A 21,658-nucleotide genomic window follows, 5' to 3' on the forward strand; every position below is an offset into this window, starting at 1 on the left:
TGGTCTTTTTATTTAGCTCTTTGGCACTGATCCTTATCTGTAAGGATAAGGTTTAGGCACTGCTGCTGTACTAGTTTCATACCCTGTTGTAACAAATCATCATAAACTTAGTGTCTTAAAATGAGCAGAATTTATTCTCTTACAATTCTGGAGGCCACAAGCCCAATTTGATGTGCGAGAGACTAAAATCAAGATGACAGTTAGGATGATTCCTTCTGGAGTCTCTAGGGGAGAATATGTTCCTTTTCATCTCCCTCGGCTTGTGGACCCTTCCTCCATTTTCATAAAGCAACACTCCAATCTCTGCTTCTCTCGTCACATCTTTTCCTCTTCTGCAGACACTCAGAAGAGGTGAGTCAGCTTCCTCTGACTTCTTTTATAAGAATCCTTGTGATGACATTCAGAGCCTACTTGGACCATCCACCATGTTTTCCCCATCTCTGTATCGTTAGTGTATACTCGTATGCAAAGGTATTATCTTTTATCTTTTGCAAGTGATGGGTTTCAGATTCCAGGGATTAGGACCTGGCTATCTCTGGGGGCCACCATTCAGCCTGTCATGCTACCTTCCTGCCTCCCAAGTTGTATCAAAGGTGTTAAAGCCTCCTGTTTCTGACAGGGTGCCACCCTTTTCCAACCACAGCATCCATTACTTACATGAAATTTGGATTTTGAGGCAAGGACTGGTTATATATTCAATCCTTTTTCTTTCTCGGCACACACAGACACACTGCATCCCCAGCCTCCTTGGTTTTTAGATTTGGGCCCTGTGCGTGCTTTCATAATGGAATATGATGGTGTGATGCACACCACTCCCAGACTTGGCCCCAAAGCTCCTCACTTGGTCTGGCACACTCTCATCCTCACCTAGAAGTGAATGATTGCAGGATGGCACAGGATTCCAAAGTCACCCTTTCTCGTGTTAACCCACTGAGAGTTGGGAGTTGTTTATGGCGGCAGCTCACCTCTGCTGACCAAGGCTTTTGTTCTCTCTCTTATTATTAGCTGACCCCCTACCCCTAGCACAGTGCTTGGCACTGAGTGCATATTCAGGGAAGGCTTGGTAACTGAACCAAAGGCAGGTGGTTCTGGGATGGGGTCAAGGGGGCAGAGTGAGAGTGGAGGGACCTGTTAATTGTCCCTGTGAGAAATGATGGGAGCATGAACCTCAGTAGTGACATTGGACTGGGAAGGAAAGGAAGGCCGTGATATGGCTGAATTTGGTGACTAATGGGAAATGGAAGTTAAAGCACAGTATGTCATCAAAGCCCTCTGCTTACTGCTTTGGACACACAGCTGGATATTGGTGCATCTGTTCTGAGTATGCAGGTGAAAACACAGCTTCTACAGTTCTCTGTGACTGTCACTTCTTTGTTTGCAGCAGAATTCACATACAGCAGCTTCTCTTGACTACTGTTGGCTGGGCCGTCTTGGTATTATGCAGATTTTCATTCTATTGTGATTGGTAGTAGTGGGATTTGGACTGTATAGTAGGCTGATACCAAAAATGGTTACAGTCATTCACACATCTTTGTATGCCTGTCCCTTTTCAGTGTGAGTGTAGCTCTTCCCATCAGAAGTCGATTTCCCTACCCTTTGAATCGGGACTGGCTTTATGGCTTGCTTTGGCAAATAGAACATGGCAGAAGTGATTCAGCGCCTTTTTAAAACTTGGGTCTCAATAGGAATTGTGTGCTTTTAAAACTCTGCCCAAGCCATCATGTCAAAAGGCAATGAGAGCCCTGTGGAACACAGAAGGGCTATCCCAGCTGCAGGCTGCCCCACACCAACCTGACCTAGGAGTTGGACAGCAAATGTCTGAGTGCACTCAGCCAAGAACAGATAAGGAACCCGGCGGAGACCAAACTAAGTGGCCAATCCTCATACCTGTAATTAAATAAATGTTGTTGTTTTAAACTGCTAAGTTTTGGGTGGTTTGTTACATGGCCAAAGCTAACTGGTAAATTCTGAGCAGAGAGACAAGGGTCTGGGGAGTAAATGGGTTTGGGGTTTTCATCTCTTCTCAGCAGGTTCTTGGGGATGCACCTAGTTATTTTCATCAATGTAGCCAACTGGAAAATGCATGCCCCTAAAACCTATTTTGGCTTTATGGAACAGTTGGAGGGATTTAAATTATTCAGATAATTGCTTCAACTTAATATTTTACTTGTGAACAAAAGCTACAGTCAGGCTCTTAAATTAGTGGTCTTAGACCCAGCTTTTACCTATAATAAAATGGCCAAAAATTTGGGGTCATTTAACCTCGATTAACAGGTTTACTAATATTTTCCTAAGATAAAATTAATATAACACACTCACAACCCTTGTCAACACAAAGCTACTGTCTACTAATTCCCATATTGTTTGAAAAAGGAAGTGAGTTGTAACATGAATACTATGTACAACTAAAGAAGGTGTTGAAAATATTTTAGTGGCTTAATTTTTTACCCCAATTGTCTGTGGACCAGTGGAAACTTCAACATGTATTGGTGTTGTTCTGCAGACTAGCAATTGAGAATTGCTTTTGAAGTGAATGTACTTAGATTCTTCCTGCTGTGTTTCTGCTTACATACATTTGACTTGAGACTGTTCAAATGCCACCACCCCTGAGAAGCCCTCCTTTCCTGGACAGGCAGAGCCTAATGTCTTCTTCTAAGTTCCCATAAGCTTGACCCCTTACTTCTGCTTGAGTCACATCACTGATCTACAGGGCTACTACATAACTGGTGGGGCCCAGTGCAAATGGAAATGCAGGATCCCTTGCTCAAAGTTCCCTCAGAATTTCAAGAACACAGCCATAGGACATGTCATTCAACATGGTGCCCTTCTAAGAACACAGTCCTGTGGGATCACGTAGGTCCCATGCTCATTCTGCAGCCTGTCTTGTCTTTAATTCTGTCTTCCTCTGGAGGGCAAAGACCTTGTCTCAGTCTTTCTATAGCTCAGTAATATAGAGTAGGGTTCCATTCACTTATCCAGGCACTTATGCCAAGTGTTGATTGTCTGTAACACTCCTGGGGAGAGGTATCATGTTTATTCCCATTGGACAGATGAGGAAACCAAGCCCTGCAGAGATCAAGCTATTTATTCCAAGTCCTAGACCTTCTGTGAGAAAGAGGCAGGATTTAAACAAATGCAGGACTCTCCTTTGACAGTGCCTTCCAGGAGACATTTGACAATACCTGTCAACCTTTTGGGTTGTTCAACTGGGGGTTGCTACTGGCATCTAGTGGGTAGAGGTCAGGGATACTGTGAAATATCCTGCAGTACACAGGACAGCCCCGCCTTCACAGGTGCATCTACCCCAAAAGGTCAACAGTGCTGAGGGAGAGGAAACAACTTCTGAAACAAACCCCATGCCTCCTAAACTTCAGCTTTCATTACCAGACATTTATGCTCTTTTCTTTATTGGTAAATACTAAAATGTATTTATTTTTTAAGTTGACTTTACATTAATGTACTTAAAAATTAACTATGACTTAAACATGGCTATTTGTGAATTCACATGTTTGATGTGTTCTTTTTTCCTAATATATATGGAAATAAATATGGAAGTGTTAATATAGAAAGATCTTTGCTGGAGGTACCACTAAAAATCATCTCTTGTACCCCCACCAATCTGGGGGAACCAAACCTGACTACTGGAAGGTTTTCCTTGTCTCTTCAGACAGAGAAAGTGAAATACATCCAGTCAGTGAGTCTGGAAGCTGGCAAGGTGCGAGCTACATTTTGCTTCTGTTTCCTGGCTTTTTTCTCAAGGCTAACAGTTGCTTAGAAACCTCCTTGAAACCCTAAAAGCCACCTGATCAGGACAGCCAACAAACAACTCATTGAGGTGAGGACAGCCACTGCACACATGATTTAATTTGTCCAGCTGCTCATGAACATTGGTTGCAATGTAGCCCTGGTCAGCCACCGTTCTTTCTACATTGTTCCCTTGCTTAATTGTTGGGGAGTAAAACTGCATTCTCCTTGCAGTGAGTGCTGCAGCCTGACATAATTAAGGCTGGAGCAAACGAGATTATTCTTTAGATATTAAAAGTGCCTGTGTTGTAAATAACAATGCCATCTCTTTCATAGAAAGCACTTTCATTATGAGATGCATTTTAATTTCAACACATTTGCATGAATTCATTTAGGTAGTGGTAGTGGAGGGGGACATTTGTGGATGATATTTCATCTTTTACATACTTTCGGGGTGTTTCAATTAGGTATTTTGTGACCAACACCCCACCCCCCATACAAAGCCCCTAAAAGAATCACCCTTTTAAATCATCTGTTCCAAACAAGGACATACTCCAAATAATCACACATGAATTAGGAGGTACTGACTACATCTACTGACTAGATGTGCCCAGAGGAAATCAACTTTTTTGAAGAGTAAATACACAAAGATGCTTTTTTTACTCTTCTAAATATTTTTTTCAAGGCTTGGGAAACAGGCTGGGGCAGGGTTTCAGGGGACAGCAGTAGCAGCCACCTGGGTGGGCGAACCAGGAGGCTCACGATTTAGAATCATTAGCAAATAAGCCACACAAGGTGGATTGGCTGCTTCTTTCTGAAGCACAATCCTTGTACTCTTCTTGTCACAAACAGGGGGCAGTCTCTGTTAATTAAAGCCTGGAGCAGCAGCCAGAGTGAGTCTCCTCGGAGGACCAGAGTTAAATGTTAAATGTCCTGGTGACAGCCAATCTTACAGAGATTGGAGGCAGATTCTGAAATGGACTTTTCTATCCATATTTTGTCTATTTTCTCTATGGTAGTTGTTTTTTTTTTTTTTTTTTTTTTTTTTTTTTTTTTTTTTACAAAATCAAATTTAGAAGTATCTTAAAATCCCCAATCCTTGCAGGAAGGTGCCTGGGACCTACTCTTCTACTGGGTCCCTGTAAATCATGCTACAATGTTTGCTGGGAGGTACCACAGAAAGGTAAGCACTGATGGGGGCGGCAGGAGATTCCCAGATTAGCAACCAGCTGCTTGCATCCAGCCCTGGCTTTACCATTTTCTAGACAAAACTCTGAACCTCTTTGAGCCTCAGATTCCTGGACCCTAGGAGGCCTGCTGGAAGACCTCTTTGCAAACCTGACTTAGTACTGTGTAGATGTCTCCCAACCCTTTTGCATATGTCATGACTTCAGCAACTCCATCACTGGGATCCTTAATGGATGTGCTATGTACTCAAAAATATTTATGCTGAGGGACAGTTGGACAGGAAAGACCCTTTCCATCACCAAGTTTATATTACAGTGTTTGGAGTCAGGCAAAAACCGTAATATCAGGTAGATAAAGAATTTGGAGGCCTCGTCTAGGAAGGAACTACATGAAGTTGTTAGAACACAGACTTCCCATTTCTTGGGTCCAGTGCCAGCTCCAGCACTCTTGCTGGGAAACCAGAACTATGCTGGGCAACCTGTTTAATTGCTTTGAGACTCAGTTTTTCCCCTTGTGCTATTGGCCTGATAATGTTACCTAACAGGTAGAGATCTAAATGAGATCCTTCATTCAGTGCTTCAGCAAGTATTTCATGGTTGTCTGCTATATGCACTAGGCACTGCTCTAAGCTTCCATGAGGTGATTTTAGAAAAAGCAAGCTTGGGAGGGCATGTTGCAAGGGCTGAATAAATGTCAGCTATCATTAGCGCTCACACACCAATGCTTATGTTTGTAGGACTCACAGTGTGGCGGTTGGTGTGGGTTGCCAGTCATGGCAGACATGGCACACTGTCCTATTTTGGGGATCCTATTATAATGAATCTGATGATTTTGGATTAAACAATCTCACACCTTCCCCAGGTGAGGATGAGCTATAATAAATTCCATAACACACAGAGAGAGTCTTCCAGTGGCTGCTCTATTCCTGTATAGGCTCTATTGAGGTTGCCCTGGTGTGTGTTGGCCAATCTTTTTTTAAACATCAGAAGGTGGTGTTTCTTCAAAGGAAAGAGGCTATCGGCCAAACTCCCTTTCATTCCGAGAAAACTTACAATGGAGCACCAATAAATCTTACCACGCTTTCAGTTAAGGGGACCTGAACATACCATTTCACATGTGGCCCAACTTCTTGTTCCTTTGAAAATGCCCTGAGAAACCCTTGGCTGCAGCCAAATGGGGAGGGTGATGGAAACATTTCCCCACAAATAGCCTAGCAGACTGCAAAGTGTATACTTAGTTAATGCAATTAAAAAAACAAAACGCCGGGGCGTGTGGAGATCTAAATTTGGTGTAGCAGCTTTGGTACACATCCTGTTTTGGGGGCTACTGAAGTCAAATTCAAGCAGAGAGGAAGAAGTGGGAGAAATGGGAGAGGGCCGACGGATGGCTGGAATCCGCTTGGAGAGAGAGGGCAGATTTGAGAGACTGGAAGCCAAGCCAGGACGAACTCCGCAGCCCCGGGTGAGGAAGCCCAGCGGGCTTGGTGGGGACAGGGGACAAACGATTCGGGAAACCAATGAGCGAGCTCCAGGAACGGCAGGGCGGCTGAGGCTTGAGTCCCCAGGCCTTGCGCTGCGCCAGATCTGGGAGCGCAGAGGCGGCGCCGCGGTGTGCCCTCCTGTGGAGCTCAGAGAACGCGGCGGGGGCGAAGAGGGACCGAAAGCGCGAGGTCTGAGGGGTTGGGAGAGTTCCAAAGAAAGACTTTCCAGTTCACGCCTTTGCCTCGGCCTTGTCCGCTGCGTCTCTCTATCCGCTGTGCTTCTTTGACGAGTTCATCCCAAGCCCCTCTCCCGAGGAGTGCTTACCCCAACCCCGGAGGGGGGCCCAGTGTAGGAGCTTGCCACCCCACCTTCCCAGCCCAGCCTTGGTCCTCGCTTCTGCCCAGGACTTCAGCCATCCTGGTCGCGGGCCGGGTGGAGGGCATAACCCCAGGAAGGGCAAGGCAATTCGGTACGCCTGGGAAGGGCGATCCTGAGCAGACTGCGCCTAGTCTGTTTTGGAGTGAAAGCCATCTAGTCTGTCCTCATTCTCCCCGAGTCACCCCTTCTCTGGTGGGCATATTCCAGCCGCAGATCCTGCGTATGAACCCCTGAAAAAGCCATCGGCAGGATCGCCTCAGTACCCTGGACAGGTCTGAGTCTCGCCTCCAAGAAGGCGCGGGAGGTCCCGCCACCGTCCTCCACCTGCCGGGAAATCCGAGCTGTTCTTCCAGTCTCGGCGGCTGCAGAGCTCGCTCCTCCCTGCTCGCCTGCCTGGTTCAGCTCTGCACGCCCCCCAACTCGCTCCCGCCCGCCCCAGTCACCTCTCCCTGCGCCCCCGCCCCTCTCGAGCTCGCGCCCGCCCCCCCACCCCCAACCCGCACCTCCTCTGCCCGCCCTCCTCCCCCTCCCCCTTCCCTCCTGCCCTCCCTTCATTCCACAAGTGTCGCTTCGCTCTCTCCAGCGCACTTGGCGAGCTGGAGAGGTGAGAGGATCCAGCCAACGGACGCGGGGCGGCGAGTCCCGAGCCGTAAGCGGAGGGGAGGTGCGGACAGACCCACTCTCCCCTGCTCTCCGCCCCCGCCTCCCCCTGTGGCCGGTCGGACCTGCACCCCGCGCTTGCCCCCGCTCATCCTCCCCCCGCCCGGCCCGGCGCGCTCCTCCCCGGCCGGCCCCACGGCGCACAGCGCGCTGGAGGCGAACGCAGGCTGAGCCGAGCGCAGTGGCTGCCGACCACCGGGTGCCCCGCGCCGCTCCCTGCATGTGCGGCCCGCGGCGGCTCGCAGTCCCCGGCAGCAGCCTCGGCAGCTTCGGCCGCTCCTCGAGAGGCGGCTGCAGCGGCTCCAGCAGCGGCCGAGCGGTCGAGCCCGGGCTGGGAGACACGATGCGCCGAGTCCTCCGGCTGCTCCTCGGCTGCTTCCTCACCGAGCTGTGCGCCCGCGTGTGCCGGGCGCAGGAGCGAGCCGGGCACGGGCAGCTGGCGCAACTGGGAGGCATGCTGGTGCTCACGGGGGGCAACCGCTCCGGGGCTGCCTCCGGAGAGGCCGGCGAGGGCGCTGGGGTCTCGGACGCACCCCCGACTCGGGCGCCCACGCCGGACTTCTGTCGGGGTTACTTCGATGTCATGGGCCAGTGGGACCCGCCGTTCAACTGCAGCTCGGGCGACTTCATCTTCTGCTGCGGGACTTGTGGCTTCCGGTTCTGCTGCACGTTTAAGAAGCGGCGACTGAACCAAAGCACCTGCACCAACTACGACACGCCGCTGTGGCTCAACACTGGCAAGCCCCCGGCGCGCAAGGACGACCCCCTGCACGATCCCACCAAGGACAAGACCAACCTGATCGTCTACATCATCTGCGGGGTGGTGGCTGTCATGGTGCTCGTGGGCATCTTCACCAAGCTGGGGCTGGAGAAAGCGCACCGGCCCCAAAGGGAGCACATGTCCAGGTGGGCTGCCTCCCTTTCGCCCTCCCCTCCAGGCTTCACTTTCCATTTTGTCCCTTCCCCAGCTCCTCCAGGCAATGGCATCCCCCCCCCCCCAGCCTCTCTGCTAGGGGATGTCACCGGAAGCCAACTTTGGCTTAGAGCACGGAGAAGGGGCGCTGGGCTCAGCACAGGTGGGGGTGAGCGCGTGCATGGAGGGGGTCTCTCTATCACTCGCCCTTTCGCTGCCACCTCTTGCCAATGATGCAGGTGAACTTGAGGCGTACGGCGTGGGAGCCCTTATCCCCGAAGTCTTGGGGTTTTGTGGAGGGGATCTGTGGCATCCCTGCGATTCCAGATGCTAACCTCTAGGTAAACAGAGGCAGACGAGCCCGAAAGGGAAGGGGGGCGTGTGTGAGCCCGCGTGCGTGTGTGTGAGAAGGAGGGAGGGAAGGAGTGAGTGCAGCCTGCAACTCGTACGACTAGCGAAAATGAGGCAAAGGAGGGGGAGAGTGAGCGGAGGGTGAGAACAAAAGCCTTGCTGAAGCGGCCGGCTTGCTTTCCCAGATCTTCTAGGTCTCTGAAATTGGGACCACATCTCCCCCTACCTCTTTATCCCTTTAGTCCCTTTCTCCCGCCGCCACCCCCCCCCCCACTCCCAGGCAGCGGCCATCACTGCGCGTCTGTGCCCCTTGCTCTGGCTGGCGCGGACACCAGGGGCCCGAGCCCCCTCCACGCGCGCCTTCACCAGCCAAGCACCCTGATTCGTCAACTTTCCCGTTTGCCTTATTCATTATGCAAGTCCCAGCACTGGCAAGTCGCAGCAGATGGGAGAAGGCATTTGGGGATTAATGGAGCTATTTGCCTTTTGCTTTTTTTTTTTTTAAGTGTTTAAATTGATTCTCACAACTCAGTAACTTTGGAGGCGGAGGATGCAGCCCTGAGCACGCAGCCCCAGGCCAAGGATGAGGCAGGGGGTTAGTGTGAGGTCCGGGCTGGTAAACAGGAGCTAGGAGGGATGGGGGAACAGCTGGATGACTGGGTCATAAGCCTTAAAACTGTCCTTTTCCAAGTCGGGGCAATGAAGTCTCTGTGCCCACCCCTCAGCCCCCACCTCCTCCGGGGGCCCGTGTGTGCGCGTGTGTGCACGCGCTCCATGTGCATGCCTAAAAAATCTGAACAAAGAGACCCACCAAAAATAGGCGAAGGAACATCATCACCTCACTAGTAATTATTTTCTATTTATACGCAGAGTATCCGATGAATATTTTCCCCCAGAGGGGAGGGATTTTGGGGGGGGAAGAGATGAGAAGTTCTGGTGGGTTCGGGTCTGCTGGGAGGTGTGGGTGGTCTCTGAAGCAAGCTCCAGGGAATGGAGAACCCTGACCCACTAAGGGAGTAATGCGCTGGCCCCGCCCACCTCCTGCAACTCCAAGGTGCCCTGGGTCATTTTAATTCCCCACAGTCAAGCCAGTCCCTATCGATTCTCCTGGTCTGTGTTAAGGTGAGGGGGGCAGGCAGACGCAGGACTGCGGCAGCGGGTGTCCGCCTTGTAGGGAAGGATTACACAGACACAGGTAGGCTGCTTTGTGGATTCGGGCTAACTCCTTAAATCTCCACCAAGCCCTTTCCTGGCAAACGATTTCCTTCAAGAAGCCATCCTTGAGCTAGAGGGGCTGGAGGTGGGAAGGTGGGGAGAGAAGCTAACATTTGTGGACCTGTGGGAGAAACTGGTGCTCACTTCAAGCCCCCTTTAGTGTCCTGATGGAAGAGCTCTCCACCAATACCTGGGGTCAGGCAGGGATCCAAATTTCTATCATTGTCTCCTGGCAGCTCTGTAAGAGGACATGACTCCAGTTAAGCTGGTTGCAGGCACATTCTTCCACAGGTACCCAGAAAGTTCCAATTGGAGGCAGTGTCTATGGGTACTCAGTCCCGGGGTAGCAGCATCTCTACAGAGGCTCTCCCTCTATAAATCCTGGGACCTCTAGAGTGGGTGGAAATGCATACTCCTGAAAAAAGAGAATTGTTGATTTTTACTGGCAGCTTCTAAGGTATGATTTTCAACCCTGCTGCTGTTTGAGATCACCTTGTAATTCTTACCAAAAAGAAAAAAATAAATAAAAAATCCTGTTGCCAGGAGCTCCACTTTTGACTCTTTAAATCAGAATTTAGGGTATCAGTACTTTTGAAAAGCTCCCCAGGTGATTCTAAGGCTCACACAATCACTGCTAAGGAAAAGGAACTAACATCTGCTGAGCCTGGTGCTGGGTGCCAGGCATTGTACCAGGGTGTGTGTGTGTGTGTGTGTGTGTGTGTGTGTGTGTGTCAAAGCTCTCTCATTTAGTTCTCACAGCTACCCTAGGAGACAGGTGCTCTTATAATTACCATTTACATATGAGAAAATCATGGCGCAGGTAAGGTAGGCTGCCCAAAGTCATAATTAGAAAATTGTGCAATCTCTAGTCTCTTGATTTCAACTTGTATCTGGGGCAGATGTTTTCAGATCCAACCACAGAATGTGGAGTGGCTTCCCATGTAGCAGACTCACAAGTTCCATCCCCAGAAAGCCTGAATCAATAGGTTTGGAGCAGGCCCCAGAAATCTGCTTTTAACTATCTCCCCTGAATGGCTCTGAGATCAGTGGTCCACATTGGGGGAAACACTACTTTTGGGATTGGAAATATTTTACAGAGTTGGGAGATGGATTAATTTTAATCCAGGACAGGAGAGGGGCCAATGTGATTCTCTTATTTGTATTCCATTGGTTGTTTTCTCCATGTATATAATCTTTCTGTGCTACTTGGGCTGCCCCAGGTACCCTCCAAGAGCCTGATGTGCTGCTTATGCAGTTAATCATTTGGAGTATGGCAGTTGGCTCATTAACTTTTGCCTGATGGTGCTAAGGAATCCTCCTTGCACACCAAGTCTGGCAGCAGAGAGGCTGCTATGAAATGAGGCAGCTTCCAGGTAAAATTAACCTGCCAGCCACAGCCTTTTAATTTTTGTCTGGAGCTGCCAGGAACACTGAGATGAGGTATGTTATCATCTTGCCTGATTGCACCTTCTCTTCAAGGACATGGAGCATGTGGCTGTGCCCTGGTTGCAAACTTTGCCCCTGGGTGACCAGCAAACTTGTATTCTCCTGCTAAGTCTTCCAGCAGGTCAGGGTGCAGGCTCAGAGTCCCTGGCATATGGCTTGCTTCCTCCTGGATTGATTAGGGCTGAGACAAGGAGAAAGACAGCTATTCAGGAAGGGGGCAGGGAGTGAATGTGATCTTATAAGAATGGTGCAAATGATCATTTAGCAGTAGTGGCTGAACTATTTACAAGCAAAAATTATTTACTGGAAGAAGTGACTGCAAATGGCAGTCAACTGTGGAGATTCATTTTGTTTAGTCTGTAAGGTATTTCTACTTATTTTTATTTTAAAGTTTTCCATATTTTTTTATTATGAAAAAATTTAAATGAACATCTTGAAAGAATAATAAAATGAACTCCAGGATATCCTTCCTTTAGATTAGGGTTCTCAACCTCAGCACTATTGACATTGAGGGATTTGTTGTAGGGGAGTGTCCTAAGCATCCTTGACCTGTACCCCACTGGATGTCAGTAGCACATTCCCCATACCCTAGTTACAATAAAAAAAAAACTATCTCCAGATATTACCATGTGTCATGTAGGAGCAAAAGTGCCCCCAGTGGAGAGCCACTGATCTCAATTGAACAATTATTAGTTTTTTTTATGTTTGCTTTATTGCTGTTCATATATCCACCTGCCTCTCCTTCCTTTCTCTGTCTCTCTCTCTCCTCATTTCCTCTCATCTTTCCTTCCCTTTCTCTTTCCTTGTATTTCTTTATTTTTTTTTGTCTGAAACATTTGAAAATAAGTTGCAGACATGACACCTGGTCCCTCAGTACTTTTGGATCTCTTAATGAGAATATTCTCTCATATGTCACAATCCCATTATCATACCCAAGGAAGAGAACCAGAATTCAGCACTATCATCAAATACCCAATCACTCAATCCAGTGATACCAAAAATGTCTTAAGGTGCTTGGTTTTTCAAGTCAGGGTGCATTGTATTTGCCTGTGAAATCTCTTTATTCTTCAATATGCATGTTGTTTGAAAGCCAACTTCCAATCAGTGGCCAGTGTTTCAAAACTGGGAGATTTCACACAGAAACCCAAATTCCCAATTTGAGAATTCAGTAGGTCAGGCATTTTTACACAGCAACTATTGGTTGCATCTGGGTGATGACTGCGCCCTTTAGGAGTCTCTTGTGTTCATCTAAGTCCCCCCGCCCCCCCCCCACCAGTTATGTCACCTGCAGACCTGGGACAGTCATTCAGACTGGTCTGAGCAGCCTGGGCTCCAGCCCAACTGCCTGAGGTTCAATCCCAGTTCATCACTCAATAGTCAGGTGACCTTGGGAAGGTTGCTTCACTTCTGAGACTCAAGTTCCCCTCTGTGGGTTGAGAACTCACTGAGGACTAGGTTTAGAAAGTGACCCCCACAGACTACCACAGATGGCCCCTGCTCAGAAATCATTCACTACCCTTTCTCGTCATTTTATTATTGGGATTTTGTCCCTCTTGTCTACTGAACAGAGTGACATCGGAATCTGGATTTTGGTGTCCAGCCCTTGCTCTGTGACACTGGCCAAGTCTAACCTTTCTGGACTTGCATGCTTTGGAATTTGTTTTTTATCCGTTCATTATAGATATGCATAATATTGGGGTTTGTTTTGACACAATTATGCTGGAACTGGAAAACATCATGCTACATGAAATAAACCACACTCAGAAACTCAAGGATTGAATGTTTTCTCTCCTATGTGGAAGCTAGGGAAAAATAAATAAAAATTTTAAAAAGGAGACAGAAGGAAAGAAAAAGAAAAAGGAGGGTGGATCCCATGAAAATGGATCAGTGGAGTAGATAAAGGGGACTGAAGTGAAGAGAGAGGGTCGAGGACAATGGAGTGAATCTGAGCAAACTTTGCTTTGTACCCATACGAATATCCCACAGTGAATCTCACCTTTCTGGACTTGCATTTTGATCTGAGCAGAGGGGCCGGCAGGTTCAGAACAGGAAGGAAGGTTTATGTGTGACTAGATTAAATACATTGCAAAGTGTTGTCTACGTGATGTCGAAGAACCCTCGCCAGATCTGCAATTTTGCCATAAGCTTATGTGTAAATTCCCATTTAATTTCACACCCCTCCCCCATGAGGTAGGCTTGGTGACAGTGTGCCATTTACAGAAGCAGAGATTGCTTTCCAAGAGGATGAGCAAGCTCCTGGTGAGTGGAGGAGTCGGACTTCAAATCCAGGCAGCCGGAGGCAGGGCACAGGTCTGTGACGACTAGTCTGTGCTACCTTTAAATGCAAACCTGAAGGCCCTCCAGGCTTTGCAGATCAGAGTGCTTGCATGGCATGCAGACAGCAGTGTATGCAGGCAGGGTTGGTGCCAGGAGCCCCTGTAAGATCAGGTCTAGGAATGTTTTCTGCATCTGCCCCTGGCAGGGCCAGACCTCTCGGTGGAGGCCTTGGTGAGAAATGACCTTGAGGGCAGAAACCTGTGTTTGAAGCTCTCCACACTTGAAGCCAGTAGGGAACACATGTCATCATTTTGCCCACCTTCAAACAGAATCCAAAATCCAAATGGCAAATTTCAAAGCACCGTGTCTTGTGTGTTTTTCAAACATACTTCAGAAGAGCCAGAATCCCTTGCAAAGAAATGGCATCCAGTGACAAATTGCCTCTCTTTCCCTTGCCTTTTCTCTTCTCTCCCACCTCTCCCACCTCCCCATTTTTCAAATATCTCATGGCTTTGGCTTTGATCAGCTCCCCAAGCTACAGAAGCCCATGTGTGCAGGCATACACTGTTGGCCATAGAAAAACCCTCAATTATTTTTCCTACACGATATGTATGCTTCTCCTTGGGGACTGAGTCCCTGCATTTTAAATATCAACTTTATTGAGGTATAATTTACACAGTAAAATGCACACATCTTGAATATACAGTTTGAAGGAGCTTTGACCAATATCTGCACCTGGATAGCCACTAAGCTGGGAAGTAAGCTCTTGTTTTCTTGTTTTCTCACAAAATAAGTGATGCTTCTTGCCCAAAAGGCAGTGCTGAAGTATCCTATCCATGTGTGTAAGTCAGAATACCGTTGGAGCATTGGGACCCCTGGAAGGCTTTAAGGCAATACGCTGGGACTTGGTGCTCTGTTTGGAAATATCAGGGTCTTATATTTGCACACTGTAGTTGGTAAAAGTAAAAGTGACCTGACATTTTTCTTTTGGTGCCTCAGACTGGCCAAGCTCATTCCCACTCTGGAAGCCTTGCATTGATTTCAGTTCTCTTCTATCAGACTTAAATGACTGCCTGTCCTTCTCCAGGAAGCTGCCCCTGACCACCCAGGCTTAGTTATCTTTCCCTCCCCCTCCCCCACAATCTGGTCCTTCATTCAGTCCTGCTCACTTTTTTTTTTTTTTTTGCATTAGGGTCTAAAATTAAATTAGTAATTTATTGGTTGCCCAGTTTATTATATTTCCTTCCATTGTCCCCCTCAAGATTAGGAATGCAGGGACCATCATTGTCTCCTCCACTCCTCAATTGTAAGCGGAGGGCCTGACAATTGAGAGTGTTCTGGATTCCAAAATCCTGGTTTGCATGGTATAAAACAGTACCTCCTTATTCATTCATTCACACATGCGATCCATGTTTGCTGAACACCTACCTTATGCCCAGCACTGTGCCGGAAGCTATGAGAAGAGTGGGTGCTGCAGGTGCCATCCCCATCCTTGTAGAGCCAATGATTCAATATTGAGAGACAGATCCCATACAAGTAATGTAAAAGAAATGTACAAGTAAGTCAATACTGAGTTGGACCTTATAAAATTGCAAATATTCAATCATTTTCAACTTAAAAAATGGTAACATGTCAGCATAATTGTTCTCAATTGGGTCAAGGGATATCAAAGGATCAAAGTGTGGCTTCTCCAATCCCGTCTAAGGCAGGATTCTCCAGTGAAACAGAACCAATATATCAAGATATTTATTACAAGGAGTCAGCAAGTCCAAAATCTGCAGTGTAATGTCTCAGTTCAAGTGTGAAGGCCGCAGGCAGGCTGCTGTAGAACCAGAAAGAGCAGTGTCCCCCTGTAGGGCAGCAGAGCCTCTCCTGTTTAGGGAAGAGCCAGCCTTGTGCTCCATACAGCCCCTCAAGTTAGGGTGGGCAGTCTTCTTCACTCAGTTAACCAATTGAATGTTAATCTCCTCCAAGAACACTCTCCCAGAAACACCCAGAATACTATTTGATTAAACATCTGGGCACAGCATGGTCAGTGGAATTGACACATCACATGAACCATCATGGAAGTCTTAGGCTCTTATGCCAGCAACTCCCCCCCCCCCCCCCCGGGAGCTAGAGTGAAATGTCAGGCCCACCTCAGATTATTGAATCAGAATCTGCATTTTAATAAGATCCCCAGATAATCCAAATGTTCATTAAAGTCTAAGAAGCACCTAAACTCTGTGCCACAAGCAAACGCCAAATCCTTAGGCATTGGTTTGATTTCTGATCCACTGTTGGTTCTTTCCACTGCCTAATTTGTGAAAACATTTTAACACATTTCTATTCACAAAAATGTTTTTAGTATGCACTCTGACCATACACACCATGTGCTTTACTAATAAATATACTCATACACCTGTGGACAATTATGAAGTATGTAACAAAGCATACCTAAGAAGAAATTTTTAAACTGAGTTAAACGTGAAATAAACATGACTTCAAAATCTGTTGCTAGTGGCAATGACTTCCCACTATCCTTAGCTAAAATCTCAAAGCGAAATGCATGTGGAGGGCGACATTCCTCAGTAGTAAACAAATCCACCCTTTGGATATTCTCCATTTTGGTTCTTTTTGGCTGACTTTGTTAGGGTCCGCACAGATCACAGCTGTTTTAACCTTGTGGGAAATTGCTGAAGAGGAGGGTCAACTGAATGTGTGTCTTCAGCCTGTGCTTTTGTTAAGGGGGCTATTTTTAAAGGTATGTGTCTGCTTTGAATGGTTGGCAGAGTCAAAAGTAGAGAATTTAATCTGTGTGTCCCTTTGGGGTTCCTAGACCTGTGAGGGTGTCGCTGGCCCTCACCCTCCATTCCCGCCATCTGATGTGAGAGTTCGCAATGCAGGCATCGCATTGGTATGTGCAGCTGGATTGATCTCTCATCTGCAATGACTCAAGGCCATACATAACTGTTCTGACCTTTCCTTTGCCCACACCACTTCATTTTATGCAGAGCGGGAATGAGTGAACCCTGCTCTAGAGACTCCTTGACCAGGAAGTGGTGGTCTCTAGGGATTCTTGTCTCCACTGCCTGTTCTGGGAATGGCGGCCCTGGGGAGAAGTGTCCTTGGGCTTTGGAGCTGAAACTTGACAGTTTTCAGCACTTAAAAGAGGTTCAGGGGATCTGCAGATGGCAGTTCCGACCAAGTTCCTGGTAGCCATCCTGATTTCTCGCTTCCCTATCCTCTTGAAAGTTGACTGCTTTGGACGTTTGGGGAGACCCATTGGGGAATCTGATGAAAGGTATGGCTCTTGCTCAAGAACAATGCACAAACAAATTTTCCATTCGATTACAGAGGACTTCAGCGATCCCTTGAAGCTCAGGATGAAGAACCCGTTTAGAAGTAAGAAAGGCAAGTTAGGATGGGGAGGCCTCTGTCCTGTGTCTCAAAATCTCCCTCCCCTGCAACCCCTTTGAGTTTCAGACCTTGCTTATTGCACAGAGGTAGGAAGGAGCCTGGACTTTGATTTCAAAGACATTCAGGATTGCATTTCCACTCATCCCCTCCATTGATTGTCATCTGGGTTAAGTTGGGCAGTTTTCCCTCTGTAAAATGGATTCTGATAATCCACACCTTGTAATACTCCCCTCTTATATTGCCCTATTTCAGTTTTATTGGCCTTCTTGAGTATGCTTCAAAATCTACCTCTTTCCTGCCTCAGGGGCCTTGCACTTTCTGTTTGCTCTGTCTGAAATGCTCTTTCCACCATCTCCACTTTGTTAGTCAGCTTTCTGTTCCTGTAACAAACACCCAAGATAATCAACTTATAATGAGAGAAGGTTTATTTTAGCTCATGGTTTTCGAAGTTTCTCTCCATGATTGATTGATCATTTTTTTGCATTTGAGACTGTGGTGAGGCAGCACATCTGGGCAGAAGCATGTGGTAGAGCAAAGCTGCTTACTTCATGGCCAGAGAAGCAAAAAGAGAGAAAGAGGAAGGTACCAAGTCTCATGGACCCTTTGAAGGCCTCACCTCTTAAAGTTTCTACCTCCTCCCAAGAGCTTCAAGCTGGGGACCAAGCCTTGAACACAGGGACACTCCAGATCCAAACTGGAGCACCACATGACCAGTTCCTTCTCTCTCCAAGGCCACGTCTTCACCCAGTGTTTTCCTGATCACACCACCTCTCTCTCTTTCTCTTTAGAAATTTTTAAAAGGCATGAAGTTCAGTGATCGGTATCATATTCATGACATTGTACAACCACCATCACTACTGGCTTCCGATCCACTAATTCTAGTAATGTTTCATCCCTCCCCTCCCTCCTCAAAAAAATATCCCCATTGTCACTCCGCAGCCACTCCCCATTCCCTCTCAACACCTTTAGCCACTGGCAACTACAACTTCGCCTTCTCTCTTTGTGGAATTGCCTCTTCTGGACGTTGCTATCAATGGAATCATACGACCTGTGGAATTTTGTGTCTGGCTTCTTTCACTGGGCGTAATGTGTTCCAGTGTCATTCATGTCGTGGCTGGTGTCAGGGCTTCCTTCATTTTGATGGCTAAATACTATTTCATTTCATATTGCGGTCACCAGCTGATGGACATTTGGATCGTTTCCACGTTTTGGCTATTGTGAGCAATGCTGCTATGTACCAGTCTCTCCCCACCCTGTGCTCTTCATTTCTTTTCCACCCTTGTTTATTTATTTAACATGTTTATTTTTATTCTCTTCCATAGAATGTAAGCTCCAGCAAGGCAGAGACTCCGGTCACCTGTGTGCTGCTGTATCCCCAGGGCTTGTATTGTGCATGGCTCAGAGCAGACAATAAACATTTGTTGAATGAACAAATGAATGAGAGCTGTGGTTATTCTCCCATCTCTCAGTGGACTCAGCCCTTTCCTCTAGCTGCCATAGGACTCTTGTGGTGCTGACCTAGGTCTCTCTCATGCTTGAGACTTCTCCCTAGCTAGTGTGGTTTTCACCCCCGTGATATCCCTGCACCACAATCAAACGTTCCCTCAAGCCTGAGGCCTCTCTGCAGTCTCAAGCTGGAGAACTGGAGTGTGCACCAGCAACCTGGGGGTTCCGTGCAGACACCCTGCATCAGCCCGACCCTAGATTCTGACCCTGTAAGGTTGGATGGATCCCCAAAGTTCTATCAAGTTCCAAGGTGATACTGATGCTCCTGGTTGGCAAACCACTATTTGAGAATCACCACTGTAGTGGGGTCAGTTTCGGGAGATAAGTGGGTCTTCCAAGTACATTGGTGGTCTGTGGGGGCCTCTCCTGAACAGTTCATCTTCCCCCTCCATCTCCCCTTCTGTGGACTGAGAGGGTGCTGGTTAGTTAGAAACATCTGGGTATACCCTAAACTATGGCACTTGTGGGTATGTGCCCTGGAAAAACCATTGCCTCTTCAAGAGGAGACTTGTGTGAAGGTGTCTGTCACGGAGTTGTTCACTGGGACTGGAGTGTTGGTGACCACCTAGATGGCCGTAGTCGGAAATGATAGACAGAACCGGCAGCCTACTGGTTTGTAATGGAACAACTGGACATTTGTAGCTGGCATCCATTCTGATTGGTGGGTTCCTCCGCCACAGTAGTTACAGCATATGGAGACAATTGTCCCTGCAGGTAAGTGAGCCTGGGGGTCGCAGATGATGGAGCACCGTGCAGAGCCTGCAAGGGATGAAAGAAACTCACACAAGCGATGCGGCTAGCTCTCATCTTGTGCGGACAGAGGGAGAACCAGAATGAGGTTTGTGGTGAAACCCCGTTTTATGGGAAAGATAAGCACACAAATGATAATACCTACTTTATTACATGTCTATTGAGGATATTTGCATGTCACAATAAACACGTAATGGAGGGTAGATAAAGAGGAAAAATGTATTGGTCAGTCTGACTTCAGGGTGTGATATCTGTTTGATGGTCGTCTCTGCTCTGTCCTATGTGCAATCCCAGAGCTTCTCTCCTGAGCGTACATCTGACTGTGAAGGTCCTTGATGTGGGTTGAATTGTGTTCTCATCCTCTCTAAAGAGAAAGAAAAGAAAGAAAGAAAGAAAGAAAGAAAGAAAGAAAGAAAGAAAGAAAGAAAGAAAGAAAGAAAGAAAGGGAGAAAAGAGTGATTCTCATTCCTACACCACAGCTTACTGGCTGTGTGACCTTGAGCAGGTTGTTTCACCTCTCTGAGCCTTTGCGGTTCCTTTACAAAGGAATAATGATCCTCACGAGGACTGTTTTGGGCTGTTTTGTTTAGTTAGGCCTGCAATGTGCTTAGCATAGTGACTGCCTTGTAGCAAGTGCTCCATAGATGCTAGCTGTGGTCACTAATATTGGGCCACTGCTACACTGAAGTGCTGGCATCTGTGTTAGGTACAGACAGACCTAAGTCATGGGGTGGAGACACACAACATGTGTCCATCAGTCAGTCCTCTCCACAGCTCCGTGAGTAGACGACACTGTTATTCCATGGCTGTTGGAGTGAGTTTGGGGGCGTCTCTACATGACCTCTGACTGCAGAGATTTAGCTGTGGCTGTTTTCCTCTGCCCCACCCCTAAGTGGAGCCATGTCTGTTTTGTTCTCGAGGACAGCGCTGGGCAGGCGGTGGTCATTGTATTTTGAATGAACAGATTTCCATTCTCTCTTCTTCCAGGGCCCTTGCGGATGTCATGAGGCCACAGGGCCACTGCAACCCTGACCATATGGAGAGAGACCTTAACATTGTGGTGCACGTCCAACACTACGAGAACACAGACACCAGGGCCCCCATCAATAATCTCCGTAAGTACAGCTGCACGGGCGGTTTCCAACCCCACCTACGACCCCGGCTGCGGTCAGGTTGCCAGAGTCTGTGCTGTGCATTTGGGTTTGTCAGGAGCTTCCCCTTGTAGGCAAATCAGAAGCTTTCTTTTCTCTCTTCTGGATGAGCCTGAGTTGGGTATCACTAGGTTGCTTTCTCTGTCACATGTGGTCCACTTGGTTGGTTTCATACGGTCGATCTTGCGTCGACTAGTGGACAACTTGGTTGGTTCATCTTGGTGGATCTCTTAACAGATGTCCTCTGGGTTAGTTCATCATGGCTGGGCCTTGGTTAACTGGAGAGTTATTGGTGGGCTCATCGTGGGTCATTAACCTGTTTGCCAATAGTTATTTTGCTGCTCTGTCTTGCCTGGGTCATCTGCTGGCTGGGAGTTCATTCAACACTTGTCTACCTCCTGAGGTAAACCAGTTGTTACTTTCAGATTTCATGCTGTTTTTAATTAACAAATACTAGTTCAGAAGAATTGTATCTTTTCTAAAAATGAAGCTAGAGCTTTATAAAAATAATCCACAAAACACTCCTTGGGGGGTGGGTCTGGGCAGGTGTTGGGTTGTGGTCATGTTGGTGTGGGACACACATGTGATTCAGCAGTAGCAAATTTCCACTGTTCTGCCAGGAAAGAAAAAAAAAGTTGCATTTGCTATTGTGTTTCCAGAGGTATTCTTCAGCAAATAAATCATACATGGGGATCTTGGAATGCTCCCGAAGATTTTCTATCCTTTCAAAGGTCTGTATGTCCAGCATACACTGTGGAACCGAAACACAGAAAACGGGAATGGAGAAAACTAAGATGGGTTAGTTCTTGAAAATAGCACACCACTGTGGTTATTCCCAGCAATTGTGTTTTCAAGTAACCCTCACGTGAATGAAATGTGGAGGGCTTGGTCTGAAATAACAAAAGCCAGACAGTTCCAAGGATGTCCTCAGCTGTGGCTTGAGGCTCCTGGGGCAGAACGGTTTTGGAGCTACATGCTTTTGCAGCCTGTGTCCTTGGCTGGAAGGCCGCTAGGAGGTACATGGGTGTTTTAAGGTGCTGAATAATGGTGCTGGGCTGTTTGGTCGTACATTTTTATGCTCAATGGGTAGAGGAAGAAGTCTGTGGGATTTTACATTGGTGATGCATGTTCTGCATGGTGACTTTTTTTTGTGGTTTTGGAAATGGTTACAGTGTTTTAGCAAAGTCAGAATTTACATG

The 21,658-nt window shown here is 47.4% G+C and overlaps 1 protein-coding gene across 1 annotated transcript in view; it reads left to right on the plus strand.

Annotated features, from left to right (window-relative positions):
• The first annotated feature begins 7,421 nt into the window (after positions 1-7,421).
• SHISA9 (shisa family member 9) overlaps positions 7,422-21,658 on the plus strand; it is a 240,415-nt gene continuing 226,178 nt past the window's right edge. The window contains exons 1-2 of the mRNA XM_081298979.1: positions 7,422-8,357; positions 20,296-20,423. Of these exons, the coding sequence (XP_081155105.1) occupies positions 7,672-8,357; positions 20,296-20,423 (814 nt within the window). The 5' untranslated portion in view covers positions 7,422-7,671. The remainder of the gene's footprint in view (positions 8,358-20,295; positions 20,424-21,658) is intronic.

This window comes from Spermophilus citellus (genome assembly GCF_964194105.1).
Source record: "Spermophilus citellus genome assembly, chromosome: 6".
NCBI classification, from domain to species: Eukaryota; Metazoa; Chordata; class Mammalia; order Rodentia; family Sciuridae; genus Spermophilus; species Spermophilus citellus.